At 40.9% G+C, this 19,461-nt stretch overlaps 1 protein-coding gene across 2 annotated transcripts in view; it reads left to right on the forward strand.

The window, feature by feature from the left end:
- LOC122785714 (protein shisa-6-like) overlaps window positions 1-2,036 on the forward strand; it is a 76,307-nt gene extending 74,271 nt beyond the window's left edge. For both annotated transcript variants that reach the window (XM_044051627.1, XM_044051629.1), the window contains one exon: window positions 539-2,036. In XM_044051627.1, coding sequence (XP_043907562.1) covers window positions 539-1,170 — 632 coding nt within the window. In that variant the 3' untranslated portion in view covers window positions 1,171-2,036. The remainder of the gene's footprint in view (window positions 1-538) is intronic.
- Window positions 2,037-19,461: the final 17,425 nt, after the last annotated feature.

Below are 19,461 nucleotides of genomic sequence, written 5' to 3' on the forward strand. Positions count from 1 at the left end.
ACACACACACATACAGACATGCTAATGTCCGTCTGAAAGTTTATTTTATTCATTTATTTATTTATTTATTGTCAGTATTAAAGACTCTGCTCATAGCCTGCTCGTGTGTTTGTGTTAGTGTATAATCCTGTGGTTTTTCTGGCCTTAAGATGAGCCTTTACATGGACTTAAGGAAAGATTTTCCATTCCATTTGCCATCTCACGTTGATATGGTTCGATAGCAGCCTGAAAACTACACAAACAAAAAGAAGAACATCCTATTTGGTCTCTGAAGACCACCGTAGATCCCTGAGGAGTCCTCAATCTGGAGGCCTCACCATTAGATGTCTCTAATTCTCAGATATGTGGATCATTTTTGCCATCTGTGTTGCCTTTACATGGGAACTAGGAAGTCAGATTAGCAAAAGAGGTTGTTCCCAGTGTCCGAGTCCAGGGGCGTTTCTTCAACGCAACCTCAGAAATCCAAGTTTGGACTACAAATGGAACACACCATTATGTCTGTTACCACAAAGCTCATTTGACCTGTTTTCTTACTCAGGTGATAAAGACATTGACGACTACTACACGAGGAAGCATCATCATCCCGACTTTGGCGGCCGGGGACCGACCCACATGATGAAGCTGAACGCAGACCCCATGCAGCACCAGCAGCACCAGCAGCACCAGCAGCACCAGCAGAGGCAGCGTCCCCGCCGAGTCCAGCGGGCCATGTCCCAGGACCACGTCCTGTCTCCTCCCAGGACGCCGCGGCGCGGAGACTACGGCTTGTCCTCTTACGGCGTGATGGCGGCGACGGCGTACGGGAGCAGCCGCCACCTCTCCGAGGAGCAGCTCCTGTCCGCGGACCGCCTCCACTCCCAGGATCCATTGCTGTCGCCGGCGATGAGGCGCGACAAGTTCCGGGAGAAGGCGATGGCGCGGGCGATGTCTCACGCTGACATGCTGCTGCCGACCACGCCCGTCATGGACCACCATAAGGTGACTAAGATGCACTCGCAACCCAGTGCCTCTAACGACTCCTACAACACGCTGACGGTCAACCACCAACCGACCACGTCCAAGAGGCAGGCGTTTGCCTCCCGACGGACACACACGGTGGACCACCTACAGTACATTCCCGGCCACCACCACACATACCGCACTGCCAGTAAGAACGAGGTAACTGTTTAGTCGTAAAAACAGGATTCCTGAGACGAACCCCCAGACGAACAAACCTCCTGCGTTCAGAGCACTTCCCGCTTTTTAGCACAAGCTTCCTGTGTCATCCATATTTTCGGGTAACTAGAATCAAAGACTTTCCTCTCTTAGAGCATCATAAGGGCTTTGAGCGTCGACACAGAGTGGATCCTTCATGTCGAGGCGTGTTCGACGGCGTGAAAGTAAATATTTTTTAAAACCGACTGGACGTCGGACTGGAAGGGGAATTGTGTCAACTTTATAAATATATAAATACACTATATTTACTATTTGTATTTCCAGTCCTTGTTATAGCTTTAGAGATTCTTACTGACTGATGTGAGTTGAGCACTTCAAGAGGTGCCTCTAAAACTGTCCCATTTCAGTGACGGAAGGGGATTCGTGGGTTAAAAAGCACAATTAATGAATTCCCTTTTTTTGGGTTTGGTTAATTTTCTTCTTTCTTTTTTTTTTTCCTAAACGGCCAGAACATATCAGCTTATTAGTGAAAACAGAATATGTGTCTGTTGCGTACAATAGATGATTGTAAATAGGCTATATTAGCAGCAGTAAAAGAGAGTTTAAAAAACAACAAAAAAAGAAGCTGGCCTCATTGATGTTGTTTGTTTGTTTGTTTGTTTTTTCTCCTCCCACCTAGAATCTATAATGGATTCGCAATTAATAACTTTAATTTTAGATAAGTCAAAGAACCCTAATTAGTATTATTTCCACAGATGTCTGTGAAATTGTGGATCTAATATAAGTATAAGGGGATTTTTTTTTCTCTTTTTTTAAACCGTGCTTGTAGCGTACAATGATTGTGTCTGTTCACTCGATTGGCAGCTTCAGCTAAAAATGGAACCCCCGTTCTCTTTGGTTCACGTACACGTCCTGGCTTGTGAGCGATGCGATGACCTTTCTCTGCCCCCCCCCCGCTGCTCGTTTCTCGTGATCGGCCTGCTGCTTCCATCTCTACATATCAGGTGCTCTGTGTCAGAACTAATGAGCAAAAAGAGGTCCAGTTGTAGTTTTGTGTTGGTGTGATGACTTAAAACAATCAATACTTGCAGCAGAGGACACCATAACATGCTAGTCAATCAAGCATTAATTAAAACTGTGAACTGTTTGTCCAGGTGTTTTCATTAAAGTAATGCCTTACTGTACGGAATCCATATGCTCTTAATTGCAAACAATCATGTTTAAGTCCTGTCTCCGTGTCTTTTGTGCATTATTACCGACTACAGACAACGAGCAGAACCTGCTGTAAAAAAACCTTTACTGTGGTAGATGATACAGTACACTCGGTTTACCTGGAAAAAGACTCTTAAATTTTAAAAGAAAACAATTGGGAAATTCACTTGGTTCCTTGTAATCAGTCATTAAAGTCCAATAGACGATTCCCAAAGTCTGGTTCAGGTGGGTCTTGGGAGATTTTGTTTTGGAGTCACAAAATATTGTCCAAGTCTCTGACTTAAAGAGTGATTATTCTTCATATCATAAAGTCACAGTTCATTTATCAAACATTGACATATATGACTTGGTTTGTGACAGTCAAAAGATGTTAATAGTGATGTTTAATTGCAAATTTCATCATATGGCTGTCAGACAGTCACTGTTTTGAAGTCCTGGATTAGAAGCCCCCTTCAAATCCCAACTGAAAATCCCAAATTCCAAGTACAAAGTCTCTATTTTATGTGTCCCAGTTCAAGATACATTAAATTAAGAAATAACAAATATAAATATATAAATAACAGATTACATTAAGAACCAAGTGAGGTCATTTCAGTCCCAACTAAAATCTCTATTCAAGGCAAATCAAATTCCCAAGTCAAAATTTGAAGACAGGACCATTGAGCCACAGGTAAAGGTTGGAGTCAACATGAGGACCAAGTAAAGTCACAACTCAAACTAAATATCCAAAGCAAGTCAAAGCCATACAAAGTCAAATCCAACATCGGGACAATTCACTCCTGAGAAAGAGAAACAAAGTCAAAGTTTCAAATCAAGACAACGTCCTAAGCCATGACATGAAGACAAGATAATGGAGTCCTGGTTAAAAGTCTTCAGGTAAATCAGTACTGAGTTGTCCCATGTAAAGACAATTCAGTCCTAAGAAGAGATAATCAGAGTTACAGGTCACATCCAGAGTCAAAACAAATCAATTCTAAGTTAAATTCCAAACCAAGACCAACTAAGTCCCAAGTGAAGACTTGAAGACGAGACCATGGTGTCCAACTATGAAAAGTTCAAAGTCAAGGTGAATCTGTGCCGAGTAGTGCCAAGACCAGACCTGTCCTAGAAGGTCCCAACTAAGACAACTCAGTCCAATGAAAGAACCCAAATAAAAGACCACACAAGTCAAGACTCAGCGATACGATACTTGAATTCCAGGTAAAGTTCTAAGTCTTAAGGTATCAATATTGATTAAGAGCCGATTTGTTCCCAATTAAATTCTTTCAAGGAAAAACCAGAACAAGCCTTAAAAATCATGTCAGGAGTCAACTGAGTTCCAGATAAAATTCTGAGTCAAGTTTCCCAATCAAGACTTTCAAGGTATAAGAATAAAGGGTGAAAATTCAATTTTCAATTCAATTTTGTGCACAATTTTGGGACATGTGAAAACCTCTATTGGTGAGTCCAATGTGCCATAGTACGAAGGTCTTTGTATCTTTGCCAATAATCCACTGCTGTGTCTTCGTAAGCAGAAGGTACGCTGCCGTATGTAAAATGTCTCACACACGTCATTTAAAGCTATTTTTGATCACGCGATGTTGCACATTTGTTTTTCCTGTTTCTCGTGATGATTTACTGTGTGGAGAATCGGCCAAACGTACTGAAATTTCTCAATGTGTGACTTTAATTTGAATTAAATGATGTCAATTAGAGCTTTGTCTTTTAACCCACCGCTGACAATTAATTGTCATTATTGTACATATTTAATGAAGTATTTGTCTCCTTTTCTTGGAGAGAGAGTGTGTGTGTGTGTACTCTTGAACCAGTAGAACAGGGGACTACGGCGTCGTTACACACTCATAAAGAGGGGACTCCGCGTTGAACAGGGGACATTTTCAGGTCCCCTCTTTGTCATGATTTAAATCAAGTGAGTAAAGAATGACAGTCCCCTGTTAGCCTGGTAAATGTAAGGTAATAAAGTGCATTTGACCGCTTTGGGTGAGCGAAGGACGCTCACTGTTTCGTAGACAAGTCGTTGTAGCTGATCACAAACTTCTGCTTCTTCTTTTCACTTAATTAACAATAATAATAATAATAATAATATTAATAATAATAAAAATGATGTCATCCCAAGAGCCTTTCTCTCTCTCTCTCTCTCTATGTGCAGTATAACTCTATAGCCACTTCTTAAAAATGTGGTGCTCATTTGCTACCATCAAGGCTTTGTTGTCCTTTTTTTTTATTATATAGGACTGTATTGTCCCTCCACATATATATACAGTATATATAAATTGTTTTTAATGTGGTATGAATGAAACGGTGTCTGTGTAACTGCACAAACGACTGGAGACTAATTTAAAGGCTTCAAAACAAAAAAATACAACTGTTTCTGTGTTTGTTTTCAAATGATTCATTATTAGTAGTATACAGTATATATAAATGGAACTTGGCTTGCAAGCGTAGGGTAGCCTGTTCTATATTATCCGTATGATATTGGTATCATTTGACATTAAGCATTTAGCAGATGCTTTATCCTAAAGACGAATAAGCTACATGGAAGTAGTCTTGGAAAGAACTCCACTAGATAACAGTGGACTGATAGTTGGTGAGAGTGCCAAGGTGGATCCAAGTGCAGGGGATAAAAGGTAAGTGCTCGGACAGAAGATGCTGGCTTTTCAAGAGCTTCTTGAAGATAAATAGGGACGCCCCGGTTCCGGTAGCGCTGGGTAGGTCATTCGGAGGGAGAAGTTACTAATTATTAAGCAATGCTAGAATGAAGAGGAACTTCATCTTCCAGCACGACAATGACCCAAAGCACAAATCGAAATCAACAAAAGAATGGCTTCACCGGAATAAGATTGAGGCTTTGGAATGGCCCAGCCAGAGTCCAGACCTGAATCCCATCAAACATCTATGGGGTGATCTGAAGAGGGCTGTGCACAGGAGATGCCCTAGCAATCTGTCAGATTTGGAGCAGTTTTGCAAAGAAGAGTGGGCAAATATTGCTACATCAAGATGTGCCACGCTGATAGGCTCTTACCCAAAAAGACTGAGTGCTGTAATAAAAGCCAAAGGTGCTGCAACAAAGTATTAGTTTAAGGGTGCGCAACCAGGTTATTTTAAGATTTTTATTTTATATTTTTCCCCTTTAAAGGTTTCAGTAAGTTTTTCAATTGCATTGTACAGGTTATAAGTCACATTAAAGGTGGAAAAAGTTGTGAAATTATTTGTCTTGCTGTAATTTTTTTACATCACAAAAACCTGGCATTTGAACAGGGGTGTGTAGACTTTTTATATCCACTGTAGATACAGAAGCTTTGGGTCATTGTATTGACCACATACAACCACTCTTAAAAAAAGAGTTCCTTTAATATCCTGACTAATTTGTTCCTAGAGGTAGAAAATGTCACCTTCCCAAAAACTGCTGTAAAAAAATATTATATATTTAGGGTTCGAGCAACAAGGTTGCAAGAACCCTATTACTCACCAATTTTTGCAACAAACTCAAAATTGGTGAAAACACTAAAAACACATGGTAGATGATGCGTGCTTAATATGACAACAAATCCTTCAACAGTGTTGCCATGGCAACACTGCAAAGTCAAATATTTGCGACCAAAAAACAAACTGCTACAACTTTGTGAATCCTAGTCCAATCTGAACCAAAATTGCTAGGATCGATGATCGTCCAGCCCTGAAGACGCCTATATGAAAATATTCACTTTCAAAAACAGCACCCCCTGGTGACGGCAGACACTATGACGTCTGGTATTTGAACAAACTTGTCCTAGAGCTTTCATGGGATCACCTTTAAACTTGGTGAGGTCACTGTGGACAAGTTGAGGATCTAAAGTTATCGAAAACTTTTCCATAAGTATCATGGTGTACGAGATAGGCTCTTAAATTCTTAAAACCCCTAAAACTTGTGGGCCTGAGGAGCACGTTTAATGTACATGCACTAAACTTGGTACACGCGTTCCTTAGGTCGGGAAAGTCGAAAAAGTCAGTTTAGCAGACATTTAGCAGATGCTTTATCCTAAAGACGAATAAGCTACATGGAAGTAGTCTTGGAAAGAACTCCACTAGATAACAGTGGACTGATAGTTGGTGAGAGTGCCAAGGTGGATCCAAGTGCAGGGGATAAAAGGTAAGTGCTCGGACAGAAGATGCTGGCTTTTCAAGAGCTTCTTGAAGATAAATAGGGACGCCCCGGTTCCGGTAGCGCTGGGTAGGTCATTCGGAGGGAGAAGTTACTAATTATTAAGCAATGCTAGAATGAAGAGGAACTTCATCTTCCAGCACGACAATGACCCAAAGCACAAATCGAAATCAACAAAAGAATGGCTTCACCGGAATAAGATTGAGGCTTTGGAATGGCCCAGCCAGAGTCCAGACCTGAATCCCATCAAACATCTATGGGGTGATCTGAAGAGGGCTGTGCACAGGAGATGCCCTAGCAATCTGTCAGATTTGGAGCAGTTTTGCAAAGAAGAGTGGGCAAATATTGCTACATCAAGATGTGCCACGCTGATAGGCTCTTACCCAAAAAGACTGAGTGCTGTAATAAAAGCCAAAGGTGCTGCAACAAAGTATTAGTTTAAGGGTGCGCAACCAGGTTATTTTAAGATTTTTATTTTATATTTTTCCCCTTTAAAGGTTTCAGTAAGTTTTTCAATTGCATTGTACAGGTTATAAGTCACATTAAAGGTGGAAAAAGTTGTGAAATTATTTGTCTTGCTGTAATTTTTTTACATCACAAAAACCTGGCATTTGAACAGGGGTGTGTAGACTTTTTATATCCACTGTAGATACAGAAGCTTTGGGTCATTGTATTGACCACATACAACCACTCTTAAAAAAAGAGTTCCTTTAATATCCTGACTAATTTGTTCCTAGAGGTAGAAAATGTCACCCTCCCAAAAACTGCTGTAAAAAAATATTATATATTTAGGGTTCGAGCAACAAGGTTGCAAGAACCCTATTACTCACCAATTTTTGCAACAAACTCAAAATTGGTGAAAACACTAAAAACACATGGTAGATGATGCGTGCTTAATATGACAACAAATCCTTCAACAGTGTTGCCATGGCAACACTGCAAAGTCAAATATTTGCGACAAAAAAACAAACTGCTACAACTTTGTGAATCCTAGTCCAATCTGAACCAAAATTGCTAGGATCGATGATCGTCCAGCCCTGAAGACGCCTATATGAAAATATTCACTTTCAAAAACAGCACCCCCTGGTGACGGCAGACACTATGACGTCTGGTATTTGAACAAACTTGTCCTAGAGCTTTCATGGGATCACCTTTAAACTTGGTGAGGTCACTGTGGACAAGTTGAGGATCTAAAGTTATCGAAAACTTTTCCATAAGTATCATGGTGTACGAGATAGGCTCTTAAATTCTTAAAACCCCTAAAACTTGTGGGCCTGAGGAGCACGTTTAATGTACATGCACTAAACTTGGTACACGCGTTCCTTAGGTCGGGAAAGTCGAAAAAGTCAGTGTAGCCTATGCTCTAAAACGAACAGGAAAGCCGCCATCTTGGATTGAAAGTACATTTTTTGCTGATTTTGGCCATTTCGCACCAATGGTATTTGAACAAACTTGTCCTGCAACTTTCATGGGATCACCTTCAAACTTGGTGAGGTCACTATGGACAAGTTAAGGATCCAACGGTATCAAAATCTTTTAAATAAGTATCATGGCATACAAGAAAAAGGGCGGCAAAGTTGACGAAAAACACGACTCTTCGCAACACACAACAAACCCTTATACAAATTCTACACAAAAACTGTAAATTTTGAATACAGCGCCTCCTGGTGGTAACAGAAAATACAACAGTTCATCGTATCAAACTCAAAATTGGTGAAAACACTCAAAACACATGGTCGATGATGCGTGCTGAATATGATAATAAATCGTTCAACGGTGTTGCCATGGCAACACTGCAAACAATTCACTCAACTGAGTGGTTCGTGCGTTCATTTTCATGCATTACCCTTTTTCGCCACATGATGGAGGCAGCTGCATACAAATCTATATGAAAATATTCCATGTCAAAATCAGCACCCCCTGGTGGCAGACGAAATTACATTTAACTTTCTGATGCTGCTCTAACAGGGATTGTTGTATCCACTTGAAACTTGATATGTGAGACCTCAGACCCGTCCGGAACATGTCTGAAAGGATGACCTCCCTACAGGAAGTAGAACTCCTGAAACAGGAAGTAAAGTCTAACATTGTCCGACCTTCACAACACTTGATATGTGAGTCAAGGGACCGTCCTAGAACACGTTTACGGACACACCATTCACCCAACAGGAAGTCGGCCATTTTAAACAGGAAGTGGTGAATGAACGGGAGATGAGCTAGAGGACTCGCGCGGCGACGTGGGCGCGCGGAGACTCGCGAGCCCTCGTTCATTACCGCTTGTGGTACTAGTTATATATTTTTTCCACTTTAAATTAGTCAATGAGTCAAAACTACTTCAGCCTGAAATACATGTGTGTTTATGTAAATATATATATGTATATATATTTATATTTATATATATATGTATATATATCTATATATATATATATAGATATATATGTATAAATATATAGCATTATTTAATAATATTAGTTCTAAATTTTTCTACATTCATTCAACACAAACATAATGGCTTGACATTAAAAAAACGCAATCTCTGTTCTTCACTGCACAACTCTTCAGGTTACTATGATTTTACCACAAATTTCAGCGTGGGCTGAACTGGTAGTTTGGTTAAAAGCCTAAAAGTAGCTTTTATGCAGTTTCAAGAGAGGCTTTTAACGACTTAGCACAAGTCAATTAGCTAAATCATCCCCAGGGGCATGAAATAAACAAAGCAACAAATGGAAATTAACCAAATATCATCAAATGTGCTCATTTGTCAAGGAATTGACTGCATTAAAATTACTCCAGTGTGTGTTTGAACAGCCATTTACATCCTATATCTACCTTTTTTTTAATGTTAACACACTGTCGGTGAAGATGCAGTGTGATTCCAGTCCCAACTCGCAGTGAATAGGTCCAACAACAATATCAATATTGCAACGATGAGGGGGAAAGTTTTCCCCAGAGTTTCCTCTAGGATAAAGCAGTTTGCGGAGAGCAGTTTTCTTCCCTGGGTGTGTGTGTGTGATTGTGCAGAATCAGTACTGACACACACTCGGCTCCCAGGTGATCGGTCAACCATGACACTGCTCAAATGGGAAGTCATTGGTGCAGCACGAGTTTGAAACTCACCAGAAGTTGCCGCCCGGCACGTGTTCTTTACTTATCGCTTTGCAGCAGCTTTTTGACAGCTGCAGTCGTCAGGATCGCTGGAGAAACAGTCGGCTGTTGAGTCGATCAACGGAGGCTTGGAGGAGAAATATGTAAAACTGAGCGCAGGAGTTTTCCAAAAACAGGTCCTGAAAATCCAAATTCACAACATTGGCTATAGTGTTTCCTCCTCCTCCCTTAGACCTGAGGCTCTTGTGGGCTTGGCATTTAAGTTCTTCTTAAGACTTAAGCCCCAAAGTTACACTGAGTGCATGCACATATAAATGTCCCATTGTCAAACCATCCATCCATCTACTACCGCTTTATCCTCCACATGAGGGTCACAGGGGGCACTGTGATAGGCGGGGTATACATAGAGACAAACAACCATTTATTCTCACACCTACAGTCCTACGGTCAATTTAGTCCAATTTACCTAATCCCCAAATCTCTGTTTTTGGACTGTGGGAGGAAGCTGGAGAACCGGGAAAACACACACACACACACACACACACACACACACACGGGGAGAACAGAATGCAGAAAGGCCCTTGTTCCAAAGGCAAGAGTGCTAACCACTACTCCAACCACGTGGCCCACTGTCAAACCGGGTAGCGTTTATTTTCACGTCAGCAATAGGAAGTGGAAGTAAGTCGGCTCTGAGCAGCAGCAGAGAATGATCACATGACGAGGCAACGGTGTAGCGAGAGGGAGAGAGAGAGAAAAAATGAATAATTACATTACAAAACTTACAAAATGAAGTACAACGGCAGCTTTTTGGTCTCTCTCTTCTGTCTCTACCTCACCTCCCTCTTTCACTTTCTCTCTCCCCATTCTGTCCCCCATTTTCCCTTTCACCCCAACCTGTCTGGCCGCAGATCTTTGAGTCTGGATGCGTCAGAGATTTCTTCTCGCTGTTCTCTCCACTGATGCTGCAACAGTCATGGAAGTTTGAAGACCACATGTTGAAAGTTAAACCTCATTTGGTCAAAGCACTGCATCACGTTCAGCCTGCGAACTTTTCATCCCACCCTTGCATGTTAGAGTGAGTGTGCAATTTTTTTGTCTAATTATGAAGACATTTTCCTCCAGTCACCATTCTTTTATGTCCTTGTTGGTGTTTTTGTTTAGTTTGCAGCATCAGCGGCTGAAGCTTTGTGTGTCTGGTCACTGACACCATAAACAAAACCACAATGAGACTCCTATTACGTTTACGACACGTGTATTAATACCTTCTGTTCCACATCGCGTCGTCTTGAAAAACTCTCTTGAAATTCACGGAGCAGTGAAATGCATTTTTTTTTTACACAATGCCTTAAACAAAACCTTGTGGTTACAAAAGTGCACACACACAAATGTGAGAGATAGCATAAGGCAGCAGCTCCCACTTCCTTCTGCTTTTGGCCATTTGCATTTAGATAGAAAAATTGAACAAGGTTATTTTGGACAACTGTGGCTCAAATGGAGGAGCAACGTACGGTCAAGGTTTTTTTTTTGCCATTTTAACACTTTAATTCTGCTCTTTTTGTCTTCTTATCAGGCAAATTAAATCCAGATTATCACACTCAGGTGACCATTTATGATCCGGAAAAGGTTGAGGTTGTGTTTATATTTTTATCAGAGATCTACAAGTCTGTCAGTAAAATGAAATATCCACCTTTTGCACCCATAAATCCTTCTTTCTTTACAGTCCGTGTGTATCACTGCTGCCTCACACTGTTTTTTCTTCTTCTTTTTTTTTTAATGGTATGACCTTTTCCAAAAAAAAAAAAACACGCAGACCTCGGGGGAAGAAGCCTGAACTTTCCGTTGTCTTTTATTATTCTTCAGATTCTCAGTTGAGTTGACAAAGGAAAAGGTATAAGGATTTTTTTTATTATTATTTCTTTCTTTTTTTCTTTCTTTTGAAAAGGCTACTGTTGACCTTCCACATCTCACTGCCAAACAAATCCCATCAGAAGTCACCGCCGCGTGAGGGATAAGTGTCGCTCCAGCTGACTGACGCGTCAAACACGGAACAAAAGGGACAGGAGGGTGACGGTAAAACTCATATACCATCGCCTGCCACTTTATTAGGTACACCTGACACCGGATAAAGTGTTCCGAGTGGCGACTGGTGTGGTCTGGAGAGGTTCTTCTTCATACATTTGATGTAATGAGTGCTTATTGAAGTTACTGTTGACCTTTTTCCCAGAGAATTTCTTTTCTATTCTGTTTTCCAGAACATTATCGATGGTTGTGCATGAAAACCGTTAAAAGTCATTTTTTGATGCTCAGTGTGAACTTCAGCAGCTCGTCTTGGGCCCTTGTATGTGTGTACCTAATAAAGTGACCATGATTGTAACTGGCATAACAGTGGAGGCACTAAAGCAGCATTAATTAGTTTTTACTTAACATTTTTAAACTTATTTTTCTTTTATTTCAAAGTGATTCCACACTTATAAAAACACATTAAGGGAAGAATATTCAATTCACGCCAGTAAACCATTTTTTTGCTTGTTGTTCACACTTTTAAGCATCATATCTTATTTAAAATGTGTTTTTATCATTCTGTTTTCAGTGATATTGAGTTTTCTCTGGCGCTTTCATACGTTATTCCAAGAATTCCGTGAAGCATTTATCAATTTTGCTCAGTAATCTCAGGATTTCCTAAACATTTTCAGACGTTTATTGATTTATATTTATTTTTCACTTTATTATTATTTATGTATTATGGGTTAAATATCATGCCCGCGTGCCAGTTATATCAATAATAGTTGGTCTTCAGTAGTCTGAAAATAGAATATTTCCCTGTAAAATCAGTTTAGTATAAGTAATGTAAATGTATGTCGTCTTAGATATTGTGTCTTCCTTTAATTTTTGTGTTGTTTCTTTGTTTTAAGTGCTTGTTCTTTGGGCAAGTAAACAATATTTAAATCTCAATGAGACAACAATAAGACAAGTACAAGATTTCTCTTTTACATTAGTTTGGTATAAAAGGGAAATAATCCGGTAATGAATGCTCTCAGTTCCTCACCGCTGCTGAGCAACCACCCGAGCAGAAACAGGAGCCCCATTATCTGAACTGCAATTATACCAACAACATCCAACCTGGGCAGAAATTGGACAATTTGTGTTATTTATGGTCCACAGTCACAGCTCTTCACCTCCGGGGAGGAAACCGATGGATGCTGGCATCATGTAAATGCAGCCTGTTAATAGAGGCGGGTGCTTAAGGAGTCTGAGAGTGTAAACACCGCGGCATTCACCGGTGACCGCACCACCATGGGATTCTGATGATGAATGCAGCTAATAGGCATTTCTCACTGCACCGCACACACACACACGTGTTTGTGTGTTTGTGTGTGTGTGTAGTTCTAGTAGGCAGCTGCTATCGATCCGTCCCTGACATACTGCCTTCACCACTGCTTAAAAGAGAGCAGTCAATAGCAGAGCTGCCTGCACGATGGCCCCGAGTGTTTCTGCAGTGGAATGGATAGTTGTAGAATGAGAAGGGGGGAAAAAAATGTAATGGCGTAACTATACAGCCTAAAGAGGAAAATCCACAAAAATTGACTGGTGTGTCTCTGCAACACAGACAATCTAAATGTCTCCTATAGTTTTTTTTTCTCCCCCTCCACCCTCCTCCTTCTCCTCCTCCTGTTTTACTTTTATTTTTCCAATTCAGTTTTATGACTTTCAGGAGCTTTTTATGAGCTTTTATGGCAGTTCTGGAGAGAAATGAAAGGGAGAGGTTTCTTTGTCACGGTGCAATGATAGGACACAAAGAAATAGGTTCAGGCTCTTGCAGAGATGAAAACGTTCTCCTTTAATGAAGATAATGTCAGGTTTGGTATGCCGTATAATCATCCACAAAACAGGCAGGAGTACGGAATCAGCGGGCAAGCGACTGCGTTGGGGGTGCAAATCACTTCCTGACCAAATTTTACAATTTATTTGGCAGTTGTCTGCAGCAAATTGGAAACATTTTCCAAAAAGAATTGGTGGAAAACTTACAGTATATAAGAAGCAGACACAATTATATTGATATCAACTTTAATTATAGCAGAATAATAACGGTGATGATATGATATGAATGATTGTAAAAATAATAGCCTCAAAACTGGATCTGGATCCTGCAACCTGCAAGATGAGGATACAGGGGAGGAGAGAGAGAGAGAGGACAGGAAGGAAAGACACAAACTAGGAAGAGAAAGAACCAGGTTAATGACATATAATGAAGTCATATTCATGTTCCCGATGTAATTCTTGATTTGACTGATTATACTTGTGTTGACAAAAACAACAATTGTTACTTTCAGGTGAACGTATACATTTCTGCCAATGTATACTCCAAAATCCTCTTGGCCACGGGCAGCCCAAAGGAAAGGAAGTGGCCTTGTAACTGGAAGGTTGCTGGTTCAATGTCACGATGGGCCAAGGGCTGGGGTGCCCCCTGAGCAAGGCACCCAATTCCCCCATTACTCCCCCAGGCGTAGATAAGTGGCTTCTGTGTGTTCACTCCTGGTGTGTAATAAGATTGGGTTAAATGCAGAGGTCAAATTCACTATCACTAATTGGTGGATGTGCAAAAATAACTCATTCATTCATTCATTCATTCATGCTAGTCTATTGAATGATATAGAAACCAGGCGGAACTAGCTTCTGTGTAACGCAGGGCCAAACATTATCACGCTAACAGGCTCTATGCCGATGATTAGCTGGTTTATTCCATCCAGTGTCTATCATAGTTTAGCACATTAGCATTCTGGCATGATTGTGAGTTATTGCTGTATGCTGACAATTAGCTGCACTAATGTCCATCATAGTTTAGCATGTTACTACCGTCTGGATGAGGTTTAACTGGGACATTATGCTACAAAAAGGTGTGTGTGTGTGTGTTAATGTTTTGATGAGGACATTTTTACGTATATGTGTATGTGTATAAAATGATATCAGACTTTAACTTTGACATTGAACACAAACGTCCAGAAATAGAAAAGGTCCCGTTTCTCAATGCTCCACATTCAGCGACAACATTTTTCCATTACAGTCAGAGCCTCCTGCCAGACTGACAAATTAATATCCCGCCTGCATTGTCTTATTGACAAGCACCTCCATTAATCACAAAACAGACACAATTCAGTCTCCATCTGCTACCAGGATAACAAGGGTTTGTTAGTCTCCACACACACACACTCTGATAGGACTCCTCTTTCACTCTCTATCTTCCTCTTCTCTCTTCTTCACCTTGAGAAATATTTTTTAATCCTCTGGTCAAAGTCAATTGTTCCCTTAGATTGGTACTTGATAAGTTAAATTAAGCTGAGCTAAGACTCTCTTAGGGATCAAGGTTAGGGATCTACTACATTCAGGATTTAGTAATTACTTAACCACTGCTACAGCTTGAGGAATGACTAGCTAGTTTGCACCAGACCAACTTGGTCTCGTAAATCCATAGTGAACGAGCACGTCAAAAACGTGGCAACCAAATCAGCATGCAAAGCAGAATGTAAACAGTGTCTGGGGACAAGGGCAGCTGGACATATTCATTTAGACACTGACATAGAGACATTTAAAGACATTTAAAGACAGCACCACCTTGTAATAAAATATCTCAATGATATGCAGGCGCGACAAAACCCCATTCAGCTCCGAGCAGTTAACACCCTCATCTAAAGGATGTCTCCCAGGACAGGTTCCTCCTCCTGTACAACCATGAACCTCCCTAAATGAGTTACGTCATGGGGTAGGTGTAAATATTCAGTAATTACTAAGGTTTAGTGGTAAGTGGAGCCATCCATTTGAATTTAGGGGTGACACCAGCAACTAGCCCCAAGTATTATCACACCTTTACATCAGACTCTGCCTCTCCAGAGGCTCAGTTATCAATTTTATTAAGCACCAAAGAAAGAAAGACATTAAAACCCTGGTTAAAGGGCGGATTGTCAGCTAATTTTGTCCCACCTGTGACAACACCTGACCGGCTCCACCGAGAACACTCTGAGAGCGTCTGACCACGAGTAAGAACAGGTGTGATTTCCACCCACAACAACTGGGCGGAGCGGAGGTACACGGTGTCTCTGAGGACATCTAACAAGAAAGCGACAACTAAACTGCTTTTGTCGATTCTAACACGCAGGGTAAAGCGGGCCATAGATGTCTGCCAGTCTCAAAGGCCTGAATCTTCTGGATGACGCTCGCACTGAGAGTCCAGACCTCGTAGGTTGCAATGGTGGTTTTCACTGGAGCTCTATCGATCCATATCACTTCCAGGGACGAAAGAACAGTTTAACTGCGATTAACTCTGACTGTGGTTTCAGTTTGATGATCTTTACGACCAGGGAAGCATGTGACGAGATCATGTTTACATGACGTTACATGTGCGGGTGTACATCTGGTGTCTGATGTGGAACCTCCTGTTTCCTCCGCGTGCTGCGGCGAGGTGTAAAGCTTCCTACTGTTTGAACGAGCGATCCGACGAGGATGTTCACAGGTCGTCAACGAGACGCCGCGGAGCTGACTGCGTCCTGCTGAGGACAATCTGACAGAGTGAGAGTCTGCACTTGTTTACACAGATGCTTGTGTGTGTGTGTGTGTGTGTGTGTTGGCATGTGCTTGTTTGTCTATGAACGTGTGTCAGGGAGGTTTCAGGCACGACTTCCTGTTGTTCTAGACTTGGACGTGAGACACAAACCCTAAAGAAAACGTCCGGCGGCTGTTGTCTTAAGTGACCTGTGTGATTTTACTGCTCTCGTAAGGAGGAGGGAGTTACAGTATGAGACAGAGCAGCCAAAGTGATACCCAAAAGACAACCTAATTGAAAACAACTTTATTACGGCTGTGAATGTAATCCAGTTAAATCAAATGGAGTCTATTAGGAAGGTGTTCCAGTTTAAGAATCTAAATAAGCCACTCCAAGATTTGTTCTCTGTTCTTTTCTTCAGACTGTTCCAGATCACACGGCTCCAGACACGAGGTACAGTTCTTCCTTTAGGCGTAAGGAAATAAATCAGAGCTCTGTAGGTTTCCCCCCTCCTGTAGAAATCAAGGTCACACAGTGTCTTTTAAATCTGGGACAGCTCGTCTCATGTGACAGGCCACGCTCACACACACACACCTCACAGTGATTCTCTGTGGAAGTTGTTGCTGCTCATTTGAACAGGTTTGTTTGTGTAAGTGAGAAACTATTATGCCTGAAGCAAGAAAAAAAAAACAAAAACGTAGACAATTTTATAAATGTAAACATGGATGCGTGAGCACACAGTGATCTAACGAAAGCTTCCCGGGCTTCGTGTTTGGGCCCGTGGAGCTTCGCTGCTGTTGACTGATGAGTTTGCACAGTGAGATCTTGACACAGTCGATGAGCTGGAGTCTGGAGAGCTGTTTACTGCAGAGGAATAGATGAACCACGGGGACTGTTTTCGTTTCTTTTGTGTGCTTACAGTGTGTCCTGCAGTAAAATCCTCGGAGAGACTTCAGCCTAGTTGCCTAGATTGAAAATCTCCTGCCTGAACAACCGACTATTTCAGTCGACATTATACAATGTTTTCAAACCACTCACTTAAAGTGATAGTTTGGGTTCACCTAATAGACTCTCTGCCAGTTTAAGTGAACAACAAGTTAACAATGTGAAGGTCTTGTCTTTTTTTGTGAACTGACAACTTCCCAGCCATTTTACATCACAGCACTCAGCAGCTGTTGATCCACTAGTGCCGCAAATATCAAGGTCAAATATGATATTTATGGATTTTCGTGTTTGAAATGTTTTTGGTTTCATTTACTTCGGTGACACAAACTCATCAGATGAGGTAGCAGGAGACCAGCAGCTCCAGCTAAAATAACTGTTTTTTTTGCATGGACCTTTGTGCGGGAGAGAGGTTTCTGTCCAATCTGAGTAATTTTACAATTTCATTAAAGCATAACTGTTGATTTTCGTCGAACTGACTCGAGGTTTATTCAATGTAATAACTTCTTTATATGGTGTTCCTGGTATCTAACAAATAGGAAACGTTGCCATAATAAACACATTATAAAATATGTTCCCTATCCTTTTGCATCACACATTACATTGTTATAAACAGAGAGATATATCAATTCATCTTTTATCTATGTTATTACTTTGTTATCTATGTTATTACTTTGTTATCTATGTTATTACTTTGTTATCTAGGTTATAAAGGCAGATTTTTTATATTTTTTTCACTACATTGCCATTTAAAAATTATAATTGTGGCAATGAAAATACTTTTTTTTTTTTATAAAACAATGCATTTGTGTGTTACGAAAGAGTGTGAAGGCCACATTGAGAAAAGACATTTTTTTCACAGACTTCGTGAATAAAGTCGTAATAAAGTCGTAATATTCGAACCCAAATGATGCATCCACCGATAACCCTGCAGTGGACCAGTTCCAGCCATTTCCCCTCCACAGAAGCAGTGATTTCCTCCATGTCCGCCTGGTTCTTTCTGCGGAAAAGATGCGTTTTCTTGCTCTCCTCTTCTAAAACAAGAGGTTAGAATATTACGACTTTAATGTCGTACATTTACGACTTTGTTGTCATTTATTCTAATACTCTGTTGTAAAGAAGTTGGGACACCCGTGTCACTGTTCCATAACGTGGTCAATGCTTGCTCTCAACTTTTGTCCCACAATGCAGTTCAGCAAACGCTTGACGCGGCTCTATTTAAAGGGAACGGCGGCGTTTCCGTGGACGCCTCCTCGACGTGTGTCCTACACACACACGAGTTGTTTAATTACTTTCAGGCAGACACAGACAGGCACAACCACACTCCATGAACTGCTAAATGAAACGTTGCCGCATGTGATTTAGTGGGCTGTGAAAAACCCGGCTAACTGCTCCCTCCAATTAACACAGTGGCTTCCCTCCAGCGATTTGCCAAATCAGAGTTAATTTCCCCTCAGCACCGCTTGTTTATGTCGACACCCAGGACCACGTCCGCAGAGAGACGGTTTTCCCAGTTTGGATTAGAGGGAATTAGACAGATTCCCGACCTTAACCGAATCTGCAACGCGAGCAGAGAGACGGGCAGAGACAGAGTGACTTTGTTGTTTGTTGCATTTTTTAAAGCGTAGTATTGATCGACAGATGCACTGAAGGATTCACAACATGTTTTTGTCATTACCACTTCATAAGAGAGACCATGTGATTTTTCTTTACCCCCATTCACAAAGAGTGAGAAGGGGGAGGGGCAGAGAGCGCCAGAAATCCACTTCCTGATCTGTTTATGGCCAACACGTAACTCACACTTTTTTTTTATTGTAGTTTTATGACATTATGTTGTAAATAATCTGCTGAATCTGTGTCACACAGTAATAAATATAAAGTATGCGCTGTTGACACATCCTACACCAGAGAGCCATAGATCCTATAAGCAGATTATAATGACATTATATAATATTAACCACATCAATACAACAGTGGTAGTTTTCCAGTTGCAATGCAATGTCCACCATGGTTTTAATGTCTCCTAAATGTCTCCTAAATATGGACATTATTTACACAACATGACATCACATGCTGTTGAAGAAGAGCTGAAAATCATCAGATGTTTCAAACTAGCTTTCCTATGGACTTCCATTCAAACGTGTTTATTTTTAGCAACCGGGACAACGCCCCCTGGTGGCTAACTGATGTGTGAACTGGAATTGGCAATGAGCTCCTACAAAAGATTAAATTTATATCTTAGAAAATGAATGGATGGCTGTGGACACAGACTGGGGTTAATGTTTCTGTGTCCATGGAGTTATGGTTAGGGTTATTTTGTAATTTGTATTTTAATGAGATGATGACATTTTGTATCAAAGTACTTCTATAT

The sequence above is a fragment of the Solea senegalensis genome, linkage group LG19 (assembly GCF_019176455.1).
Source record: "Solea senegalensis isolate Sse05_10M linkage group LG19, IFAPA_SoseM_1, whole genome shotgun sequence".
Classification (NCBI taxonomy): Eukaryota; Metazoa; Chordata; class Actinopteri; order Pleuronectiformes; family Soleidae; genus Solea; species Solea senegalensis.